At 48.7% G+C, this 11683-nt stretch overlaps 1 protein-coding gene across 1 annotated transcript in view; it reads right to left on the bottom strand.

Annotated features, from left to right (window-relative positions):
• LOC130114619 (FERM domain-containing protein 5) overlaps nucleotides 1–11683 on the bottom strand; it is an 82878-nt gene that overhangs the window by 7330 nt on the left and 63865 nt on the right. Inside the window, exons 2-10 of the mRNA XM_056282482.1 lie at nucleotides 8536–8640; nucleotides 7572–7614; nucleotides 6601–6679; nucleotides 4515–4612; nucleotides 3599–3722; nucleotides 1970–2057; nucleotides 1276–1364; nucleotides 239–302; nucleotides 121–149 (exon numbers count right to left, since the gene is read on the bottom strand). Coding sequence (XP_056138457.1) covers nucleotides 121–149; nucleotides 239–302; nucleotides 1276–1364; nucleotides 1970–2057; nucleotides 3599–3722; nucleotides 4515–4612; nucleotides 6601–6679; nucleotides 7572–7614; nucleotides 8536–8640 — 719 coding nt within the window. The remainder of the gene's footprint in view (nucleotides 1–120; nucleotides 150–238; nucleotides 303–1275; nucleotides 1365–1969; nucleotides 2058–3598; nucleotides 3723–4514; nucleotides 4613–6600; nucleotides 6680–7571; nucleotides 7615–8535; nucleotides 8641–11683) is intronic.

The raw sequence follows: 11683 nt of genomic DNA, 5'->3' as shown, positions 1-11683 counted from the left end.
TATAACAACACCGAGAGACGGCAACGCTGCTGACGCTCTAAAATGCCGAGCCCCCCACCCCCTCCCCACCCACCCCCCTCCCCCGGCTTCTGCTGATGTGTGTACACTGCAAAAGCTGACCAGAGCACGCGGGCATCCTCCTGGCTCTGCTATTAGACAACGAGGGTCGCACAAAGTCCCCAGGCCCCATACTTTATATATCGCTCCACGGGCACCCTTTAACAATTCATGGTCTCACCTCCTTCTGATTTGCATATACGTGGAACGTCTTGCCTTCAAACTTCAACTTGGTCACCTCGTTCCTGTCGAGGAGGAGAGCGGAGAAACAAGTGAAACACACACACACACACACACACATACATGCAGCTGAACAGAAAGCCACAGCATCTTTAAATATTCATGAAAACCACTCGGCGGTCACGTAAACAGCAACGGAGCTCTGTGTTTGGCTGACAAAACAAATATCCGATAATACTCCGCGACACCGTGAACTGGGGAAGAGGGAAAACAAACAGAGCCGTCATAAATACTGCAACCGCGGACTGCGCTTGCCCGGGCAAAATCGTTCTGTCATCGTTATTATAACGAATAATGTGCTGGGAAATGCAATGTTTGGACTTCTAAGGTGAAGAGTAATCGGGGGGGGGGGGAGCCTGGGTAGCACATCCATCCATCCCACCATCCATACCGCTTATCCTGCTCTCAGGGTGGCGGGGATGCTGCAGCCTCCCCCAGCAGTCATCGGGCAGCAGGCGGGGAGACACCCCGGACAGGCCGCCAGGCCCCATCACAGGGCCCACACACACACACACACACACACAATTACATGTCTTTGGACTGTGGGGGGAAAACCCCCACGCAGACATGGGGAGAACATGCAAACTCCACACAGAGGACGACCCGGGGCGACCCCCCAGGGTTGGACTACCCCGGGGCTCGAACCCAGGACCTTCTTGCTGTGAGGCGACCGCTGCGCCACAGTGCCGCCCTGGGCAGCACAGAGAAGTCTAACCGGAGACCCGGTTTGTCACTGCGAGGATAGACCACCGCTAATATGCGGTGGTCTATCCTCGCAGATGAGCACACTTTGTCGACTGCGACAGGAGGCTCGGCCGCGGCGAGCGAGCTGATCATTTGTATTCGCTCGGACTCTTAAGCCGGGCAGATGTGTTGTCCGCTTCCGTGTGGAGGGTGAGGGTCCCTTCCGCGCCCCCCCCCCCCCCCGGTGACAGAAGGCTCCACGTGTGGTGTAAAGGCAAAAACTACTTGGCTCACCACTTGAGAAAGTGAACCCTCCGGTTTCCCTGTAGCACCACGAAGCCGAAGGGCGTGAAGGCGAGGAAAGCTGGGTTTCCTGACACATCCTGCAGCAAAAAGATGCAACACGGTGGGAAATTATTGCCACTGTGTACAAATGAACACATTGGTGTCTGCGTAAACAGTACTGTTATTGTTCTGAGAAATATTTACACACATGAGCAGGGTTTTTTTAAAAATCCCCCCCCCTTTTTTTTCTCCCCTGTTGTATCCGGCCAATTACCCCACTCCTCCGAGCCGTCCCGGTCGCTGCTCCACCCCCCTCTGCTGATCCGGGGAGGGCTGCAGACTACCACATGCCTCCTCCCATACATGTGGAGTCGCCAGCTGCTTCTTTTCACCTGACAGTGAGGAGTTTCACCAGGGGGACGTAGCACGTGGGAGGATCATGCTACTCCCCCCTCCCCCCTCAACAGGCGCCCCTGACCAGCTAGGGGAGGTGCCAGTGCAGCGACCAGGACACACACCCACATCCGGCTTCCCACCCGCAGACACGGCCAATTGTGTCTGTAGGGACGCCCGACCAAGCCGGAGGTAACACGGGGATTCAAACCGGCGAGCCCCGCATCTGCAGATTTTCATGTTTTTGATGAGCAGGAAGGATTTTGAAATAGAAGCGCTGAGGGTGGCGTTTGAGAACCAGCCCTCTTACCTTGCACGGGTGAGGGTCCACGCCATATGTCTCCAGCATCTGGGCCTTCTGGAGGAAATTCAGCTCCGACGTTTCAGGCGTCTGGCCTCTGGGGTGGCGGCAGCAACGACAAGCAAAACATCTGTGTCGTTACCACGTAAGCATAACAAAGGAGCTGAAAGCCGTGTGGTGAGAGCACAGACTCGTGTTTTTGACGCCGATGTGACCCGCTTTCCCAAAGAAGCCCTCATTTTAAGACGAAGGCGCCTCGGTATGTGCCGCTGGCCCAGCGGAAAATGGATGCAGCCAGGGAGATAAAACAGTAACGGCAATAACATTTCATCGCCGAAACGCTTACTGTGATCACTGACGTAACACGAGCATAAGTTGGTCCCGGCGGAGTCGTACAAAGCTAATTAGGGGACCCCTTAACAGGTTCTTGTGTGATGTGCCTCTGTGCAGTTGCATTCAGACGGTGCAGCCAATAATAAGGTTATTTGCTGATACACACTACTGACATACTTACTCGATGGTGAGTACAAGCCTCACCGCTAGGGTGCAGTATAGTCTATTATCGATCGCCAAACTGCATCTACAGCAAATCGGTGAAGTTTAATCCCTATTCAAAGGAATTGAATGGAGTGCAACTGGACTTGGTATATATATATATATATATATATATATATATATATATGTGTGTGTGTGTGTGTATGTATATATATATATGTGTGTGTGTATGTATGTATGTATTTGTGTGTGTGTGTGTGTATGTATGTATATGTGTATGTATACATATACATATATACATATATATACATATATACGTATGTGTGTGTGTGTGTGTGTGTGTGTGTGTGTGTGTGTGTGTGTATATATATACCAAGTCCAGACATCCAATCCCTATTGTGTTTTAGTGTACAACAACACTGAAACGGCCAGCAGTGATCCATGTTCTCAGCATAAAAACTTCCACATGCCCTCTTCTTTGACGGTGGACGCGTCAACCAGCACATCATCAACCCGTATAAGACCCTCTTACACAACTATGGCTAATGCTGCATTCACATGGACTCGGACGGCAAACCGGAAGTCATCATTGTGGACGAGGGCGGGACGGTAAAAATCAGACGACGCCGGCAAATTATGCCGGCTTTTGTGGACGGCGCTGCCGTCCACAAAAGCCAACGGGTGCTCATGCACCACTTTGAGCTCCAGAAGGAGCCATACGGTGCTGAGACGACCGGCCGCACTGTTACGGGGGGAAACTACTGCCTGCTTGGCCTCATTTCCCGGGCCCTGTGGTGCCGAGCCAGAGGGGAAAGTGCCTTAGTGTGCGTCCACCGTGCGAATCACCGCCAGGGGCCTTGTCTGACTCATTACGCGTGTTGTGTTACACCGTCCTTCCAGTTACAGCCGAGGCCAGGCCCCCTCGTTTACAGGAGGCCTAATTAAGGAGCGGGCATGCGTCTCTCGTCAGTTTACCCGCCTCAGCCCTTTCCTCCGTCAGCCATTTCAAACAAAGGCCGGTTGAGCAGTCAGTCAGCACTTTACCTAATCCCAACGAGTCGGAAAGCTGGGTGTGCGTATGCGAGAACGAGAGCTCGCCAGATGTGTAGACAGTGTCGGAATAACGCGTATCTCGGCTCTTACATCAGCTCCGTCTTGTGAATATCCGCAATCCTCCGCTCCAGCTTCTCCGAGTGCTTGGGAAAGAACTGGAATTTGGAGCTGTAGCCTTCAGGATGCTTCCCGGGGTCATAATCGCCGATTTCAGCTGGAAGAGGAAGGGGGGGGGGGCAAGAGCGAAAGCAGAATGACCATCTGTTCACACACATTCACAGGAAACACACACTTGTGCTATCAGTACTCGCACACCGATCCCCACACACACTTTGAATGGCAGTTTTTAGTGTTGCTGTAGTTGTTTTCAGCACAGGGCTCCCCCCTGTGTGAGCGGAGACACGGTGGACCCACACCAGATCGATTCTGCTGCTTTGTTCCACACCGCTCTCCCGCGGACGACACCGGCGCTGATCCTCCCCCTGCAGGAGGGAGCTGACCGGGCAGCACATCTTTAATTCAGCAGCGCCTCCTCAACACAGGACCTGCCTTCCCACTACCACCCTTCCCTCCATGATGCTAGCTGTGTCAGCTTGTGTGTGTGTGTGTGTGTGTGTGTGAGATTAAACAGACGCGGAGAAAATAAAACTGTGACGACGTCGAGGAGCCGGATAACTACCTTGAAGACGTTGTAAGAGAGCATCAATTATTGCGCGGAAAACGGCTCGATGCAATAATCTCATCATTACACAGCCTAAATCTTTTCTTTTCTTCTTCAATATTCTTCTTGAATACATCGGGTCGAGGGGGCACAAAATGCTTATTTTACATTTGAAACAGACAGATAATACTTCTAAAAGAAAAAGCTCGGCTAACTCCAATTATTTAAAAAAAAAAGATTTTGAGAACGCTTGCTTTTTTTGGCAGGTATTTACCACGGCGGGTCAGAGGTCATGTACAAAGCTCAAAACAGTGAGTGGTGAAGGCCTCAGTCAGCTCCTGTTACCTTGGAGGATGTAGGCAGCCAGCATGGCCGCGTCCGATGTTTTACACAGGAGCCGGCCGTGGTAAAGATCTCTCTTGATTTGCAGGAAGACTAGATACCTGTGAAATAAAGAAAAGGGGAAAGGTAGACTGGAGTTTATTCATAAATTAGCCAGTAATGCAACTATCTCAGTGTAAAGATGCAAAGCAGCAACTCTGCCCACAAATCAGGTAAGCTTTCATATTTACATGCGGGTTACGTGACCATTTCTCTGTGATGTAGTTGAAAATGGGGTTTAGTTTTAGGGAGCAGAGGTTTCGGTCCGTGGGAGGCCACAGGGTAACTGCTGCTATTGTTCACCGTGTTGCTCTGCAAGGCCCCGACCCAAGACTCGGTGTATTTCTATTCCCAGTCACACAACCAGTCATTTGGGGAATCTGGAGTCTGAGACAAACAGCTGGAAAAAAGGTCTATCGTTTTATTTTATTTGATTTTTTTGTGTGGCTTTTTCTCCCCAATTGTATCCGGCCAATTACCCCATTCTTCCAAGCCGTCCCGGTCGCTGCTCCACCCCTTCTGCTGAGCCGGGGAGGGCTGCAGACTACCACATGCCTCCTCCCATACGTGTGGCGTCGCCAGCCGCTTCTTTTCACCTGACAGTGAGGAGTTTCGCCAAGGGGGACGTAGCACATGGGAGGATCACACTATTCCCCCCAGTTCCCCCTGAACAGGCGCCCCGACCGACCAGAGGAGGCGCTAGTGCAGCGACGAGGACACGTACCCACATCGGGCTTCCCACCCACAGACACAGCCAATTGTGTCTGTAGGGACGCCCGACCAAGCCAGAGGTAACACGGGATTCGAACCAGCGAGCCCCGTGTTGGTAGGCAACGAAACTGACCGCCACGCCACCCGGGCGCCCATTATCATTTTATTTCAAACTGTTTTGTGGTGACACAATTGTGATTGGAAAAAAAATCAAATACAAAACAAAAACATCCAAAAATGAACAATCAGCAACTTCTCCTCCAACTGAGAGCCACTTGCCTAAAGGACATACGGGGCACCTATAAGCGTCGTGCCTAAACCCAGAAGAAATCTACTGTATGCACATTCACATCGTGAGCATGAACCCCCATTATGCCAAGCATCGTCTATAATATCCCTTTAAACGTGACAGGGGAGAGACTTTAAAAGGGCACATCTGCGCAATTATTTACTGTACTGTCTCTCCGCATCAAGTTCTGTCCCTTCCCACCCTCATTACATCCCTGTCCCCCCGTTCACCCTCCTCCTTTTCTCACATCTTTTAGCACCCTCCACAGCCCCCGCTCGCCTCATCACACCCGGGAGAATGCATTTCATCTGGCTGCCGATGAGGACGTGTAGCCGAAGATGATACGGAACCGGAAACGGACCGTTAAACACGTTAAACACACTCTTTGAAGTTGTCGGTCAAGTGGAGGAATTCAGCGTGCGAACCGGCGACCAAAGTCTGTGCTGTCTGAGGCACAAAGAGTGGGGTTTTTTTTCTGGGTGACCTCATTGCCGGCTGCACAAGGGGATGAGGAGGTCAGACTGAAAAGCTGAAACGTGATGAAATCTGCTGGCAGCCGATGACCCTCGGCCCTCACTCAAGCCTTCATGCAATCACTTTAGTTTAAAGACCGGCGCGATGGCCCGGTACATTATGGAGCCCTTCTAGGTCGGAGGCTGGCTTGTTTGACAAAGCTCTAACCTGGCTCTAAGCTTCACAAATCTTGCAAACTAGTCGCTTTACAATATTCATCACACTGCTTTTAGACAATAGAGCAGCCTGATTTGAATTATGAAGGCTTCTAAATAATGTTTCTAAGGAAGCCGTGTTTGCTCTGTTCTCGAGATGCTCTTGAGCACAATCTGTAAGTCTGCAAATAAGCCTGGTTAGGGCCAAGATAACCGAGATACTCCACTTTTAAGAGGTTTGGACAAATGAAGCCATCGTCTCCTGGAAAAACTTAAGCAATGCCTTTTTTTCTGTAAAAGTCACCAAGACAACGGTAGAGGGAAGGCGAAGAACTAACCGGCCAACCTGGGAATGAATGAAAGCAGGAAGAGCAGATCTTACCGTGTGATTTCCTCCTTGAGAGCAGCGGGATCGGGAGGGTAGAACTTGACTCTCAGACACATGGTGAAAGGCGGCTGGGCTGAAGAGGAGGAAAAAAAACATGCCACCGCTTTTAACAAGACGAGGACCCTCTTGCAGTCACACTTCAAATAATTAGCTAGAAAAAAAAAAAGGCCAGTAAGCACCATGTTGTGGTAAACTGCAGCTGTGATCCGACATAAGTTAGACGTGGAATAAAGCTCTTTGGCAGTTTGATCACACAGATATCTTAGCTAAAATGACGGGTGCTGGTCAGAGTATCAACACTGAAAGCGGACTGCAGTCCTAGCTTGCACATTTATTAAAGATCCAGTCCAATGAAAGTCAGGTTTACAATTTCAAAAAAAAAAGAAAAAAAAGGTTTTTTTTTGTCAAAACTACCCAAAATATTTGAAGTACTGCTGCTGTGAAAATATATCTAAAGCCCCTTGAGAAACTATTCCCCTGGTTGTCAACATAATTAAACCGTTTCAGAAAACCGACCTGCTTCTGGTAATAAATTGCATCATTTAATAACCCCGATTTGATTTGACAATCAACGAACTGTCATCATCAGCCAGTCTGTCAGTTGGTCCCTTGTCAAAATAGTTGCCTAGCAACATCATGCAAGTTAGCGAGCTAGCTAGCCGTCAATAGAGTCCTGTGATGTCAGAGCCATGCTCCCTAAACCCCCTGGAAACTGGCTGTGCTTGGAGAGGGTGTATCCTGGTACAACCTATATCTGGGTGTACTGGGGTGCAGAGCTCTACAACGAACCAAGTACTTCTGCAGCTGTAAAAAGGACACAACTTATGTGACTGAATAAAAATCTTTGAACTGGATCTTTATAACGCCTACTGTGTCAGTGGGGACTTCACGGAGATGATCGGTGCTTTAACTGCCCAATTTCCAAAAAATATCTGCATCGGTAAACAGAAACTCAGAATACTCACATTTCATTTGCTTGGCAATTGACTTTGAAAACTCCAACCAATGCTGCATCACCGACAAGAAACAGAGACATGCACTGTGAGTCATCACATGTAACAGGCGAGGTGATTGACTGAAAAACATTTCTGGCTAAATCATTTTGCACTCTGAAATCGAGAGAACACCTCAAATACCCACCCGACATATGACTGTAAGAATATGAGTCAGCACACACAAAGACCACAGCTTTTTGTCCCACAGCAGCGGCGGTCTCCCGGGCACTGCTCTGACAACATGGCTGATTATGCATCATGTTCGGCCTCCACAGCAAGCTAGGGCCTGTTATACCGGTTATATTTTGCCAAGATCAGATCCCGACTCATCCTTCACTCGATGCAGGGATGCACTCTCCATTTTTTTCTGGGGGTTGTTTCCTCCCCAAACCATTCGAACCTGACCTTTACCTTCAACAAAAAGAAGAGCTGCTAAAATAGCCCTGAGTGACAGCATGGGAAATGCAGCATCAGCAGGAACTGGCTGTAGTCTGCAGGACCAAAAGATGATCCGTGAACTCTCCATGAACCAAGCCTCATACAGCAACAAACCACAGTAGACCAATGGGTTTGAGGAAATGAGTCACTCTACAAGACGGTGTAGAAACAAAGCAAGTGGAGGGCACGAGTCCTCCATCAGACCTCACACCTCCATTCTCGTTGTTGTTCTAGTCAGTTTAATAAAGTGCTTTCTACAAAACGAGTACATCACAGAGTGCTTTGCCACACAAAAAGGGACATAATTCAATTTTGATTTTCTATCTCACCGTCCTCTAACATCAACATTTTCTACTACCTCTGTCTCTCTAAGATGTGCATCAAAGAGGAGAGTGGAGAAACAGGGACATGCATGCACACACACACACACACACACACACACACACACACACACACACACACACACACACACACACACACACACGAACACACGTACCCGCTGTTTGTCAGGGTCCACATATCTGATCCCAAAGTAGTCTTTCTCCAGCAGGTTGAGGTGGTGGCAGATGAGGTCAAACAGGTACTGTCCCTTTGCATCCCGCTGTAACAGAACAACACAACAGGGTACAATTCAGTGTGACAAGAACAAACCAGCACAGGATTTCGAGAAGCACCCTCTCATGAATAAACTATGGGGGGGGGGACTCAATTCCTCAAGGAGACACGACAGTGAAGTCTGGGTGTGAGAAATAATTTCTACCAGCAGAGTGTGCTTTGGATTTTTGGAAATGTCTTGGTTTCATCCAATAGTAACACTGCAGAGCAGACTCTGCACAGCCATTTGCAGAGTTGGGAAGACAGAAAAGAAAAACCTTGAGGGAGAGCATGTATCATAATGTGCTTGACAAATGTATGGGGGAAGCCAGAGGAAAAGCAAAGGGAGAGTGTGTATTCAATGTCCTGGTTATCTGGCTAAATCTGACATATACTCTAGGCCAATGGTTCTCAATCCGGTCCTAGAAGGCCCCGAGCACTGCTGGTTTCCTATTCTGTCAGGTAGTTAAAGACACAGCAAACTGCTAGACTACTAGGTAGTCAGAGACGCCGCAGAGCTTTCCACAGGCGCCGGCTCCCGGTGCCTGACGGTTTATGCTGACTTGTCGAAAAACGCTAGGGCGAATCGATAGCAGTGTAACCCTAACCCAGTGGTTTTCAAAGTGGGGGCCGCGGCCCCGTAGGGGGCCGCCAGGGAACACCAAGGGAGCCTCAGCAAATTGGAGGGAAGATGAGGGAAAATGCTGAAAAAAAATGTTGAAAAATAAATTGAATTATTATGTATATTATGATCAAATATATTTTCTAACAAAAAATGCTTATAATGGAAAACAGAATTATTCAATATAATGGAAGGATTAAAATGTGAAGTATAAATGTCATTATTATTGCATTAACAAAAGTAAGGAAATATATTCAGGAGTTTTTTTCCTTCTTTTTAACATTTGCCGTAGTATTGTCAATGGGTTTTTAAAGACATCTTGCAAAAAGGGGGGGCCCCGGCCAGAAGCTAATGCTATTTGGGGGGCCTTGGCATGGAAAAGTTTGGGGAACCCCTGCCCTAACCTCACCAACCATGCGCAGAACCACCAAGTAGCACAGCTCCATAGGCAGCACATATCGACAGAACACCAACCGAACAGCCGGCTACTCGTTTAAGTTAAGCTGGCTACTTTAACACATCAACTCCCAGAGGGACCGCTTCCGAAGCAGCAGCCATCATTAGCATAATGTAATCGGTTATTTTCTTGCCCGGTGCGGGATTCGATACGCGGTGTACTGCACCACAAAGCGACATCACTAACTGCTCGGCTAAAGGGTCAGACCCGTTAGCTAGGGGCTAACGTGTCTTATTAGTAGTTTACACATTTTATGTAAATATAGATATATTCCGACGTGACACATGTTCTGTGCGCACTGTTTGGAACTACCCGGGGCTCCCGTGGTCCGCCATTGCTGTTGGCCCATTGACGTCTACGGAGTTGACGTAACTCTCTCTCTCTCGAGGGCTCTGGACTACAGCGTCAAAGCTGACGCAGCATTTTGTTTCGCTTGCCGGAAGTTCGGAGTTTGACCGCGTTCGCCAAAATGGCAGAGGCTAGTTCCCGTCGATGCAGAGAACGGAAATGGAGCAGAGAACGGTCAACTGAGCATGCGCGAAATGCCTCTACCGCGCCTCCACACGCCCCGCGTAGCATCCAGGCGCTGGGATTCTAGGAAGACCCGCCCCTACTCTGCGCCTGATTAGCTTAACTTTAACCCTAACCCCGCCCTAACCAACCCAAACAACGGAGGCAACGAGTACTTGCGCATGCTCAGTTGGCCGTTCTCTGCATCGACGGGAAGTAGCCTCTACCTCACCAAAATGGGGTTCTCTCACTGGCTGCGTACGATCGGGAGGGGCAGAGGCCTGAACAAACATGCTGCATCAACAGAACACATGGAGACTATGGCGAGATGGAAAGAGAGGGAGAGACGATGGTCACCACAGAGCAGTTAGCGGAAATCGTTATTATCTCCCCGCTATCACTGATAGCACAGAGTGTTAGCTAGCGTCAAACCAGTTAGCTTTCGGGGGGGGGAGCAAAGATGCGTTTCAGTCACGACAGGAGGACAGCTGTGGCCTGTTTCGCTCTTTAGTTGAATACCCTCCGAGGGAAGATCCAGAATTACAGGACATGCTGATGAAAGCGCACTTCGTACAGCTGTCTTTCCAAACGGACCGCGCAGCAAGATCTCGCGATGGGTGGGCGGATGACGTCACGCGGGGTTCAACTCGCGGCGATCTTCAACTCTACTAACCGGTGAGTTCAATACTCCTTTCTGTTCAGCAAAATGATCGCGGAAGGTATCCGCGGTGCCGCTGAAAGTTGTGCGGCTGGCTGGCTGGCTGCCACGCCGCCCTGTTTGTGAGAGATGTTCTTGCCACTCGCCGTAGTGTAGTGGTTCTCAACCTTTTGGGGGTCCTGGACCCCCTGCGTATTTTTGATCTACCCTGAGGACCCCCTCCACCTGATCTTGGGGGAGGGGGGTTGCAATTTGATAGAAACAGTAGAAACTGCATTTTAAATTACGTTATAGCATTTATTCACTCTTTGGGGCAAAAATAAGAGCTTTCAGTTGTAACTTAGATATAGTTAACAAAACAGAATTCTTATGCAGTAACTTTCAGATATATGTAACAAAACAGAATATGTATTCAGTAACTTTCAGATATATGTAACAAAACAGAATATGTATTCAGTAACTTTCAGATATATGTAACAAAACAGAATATGTATTCAGTAACTTTCAGATATATGTAACAACAGAATTTTTATGCAGTAACTTTTAACAATGCAAACGAGAGCGAGATCCCTTATTAAAATACAATAAATTACACTTGTGAAACAGATGTAATTAGAGAAAAAAGTCCTGTTACCCTTTATAGTTTAGGTAGATAAAGGTCTCAGTCACATTTGAGTAAAATAATCCTATTTCTATAAATGTAATAGGATCTTTTTTTTAAAGATAGTTTATTTTCACGGACCCCTTTGCAATTACACCACGGACCACTAGGGGTCCGCGGACCCCCGGTTGAGAAACACTGC

This window comes from Lampris incognitus, chromosome 6, assembly GCF_029633865.1.
Source record: "Lampris incognitus isolate fLamInc1 chromosome 6, fLamInc1.hap2, whole genome shotgun sequence".
NCBI classification, from domain to species: domain Eukaryota; kingdom Metazoa; phylum Chordata; class Actinopteri; order Lampriformes; family Lampridae; genus Lampris; species Lampris incognitus.
The sequence above is the reverse complement of the archived record's forward strand: the minus strand, read 5'-3'. Positions and strand labels throughout refer to the sequence as shown.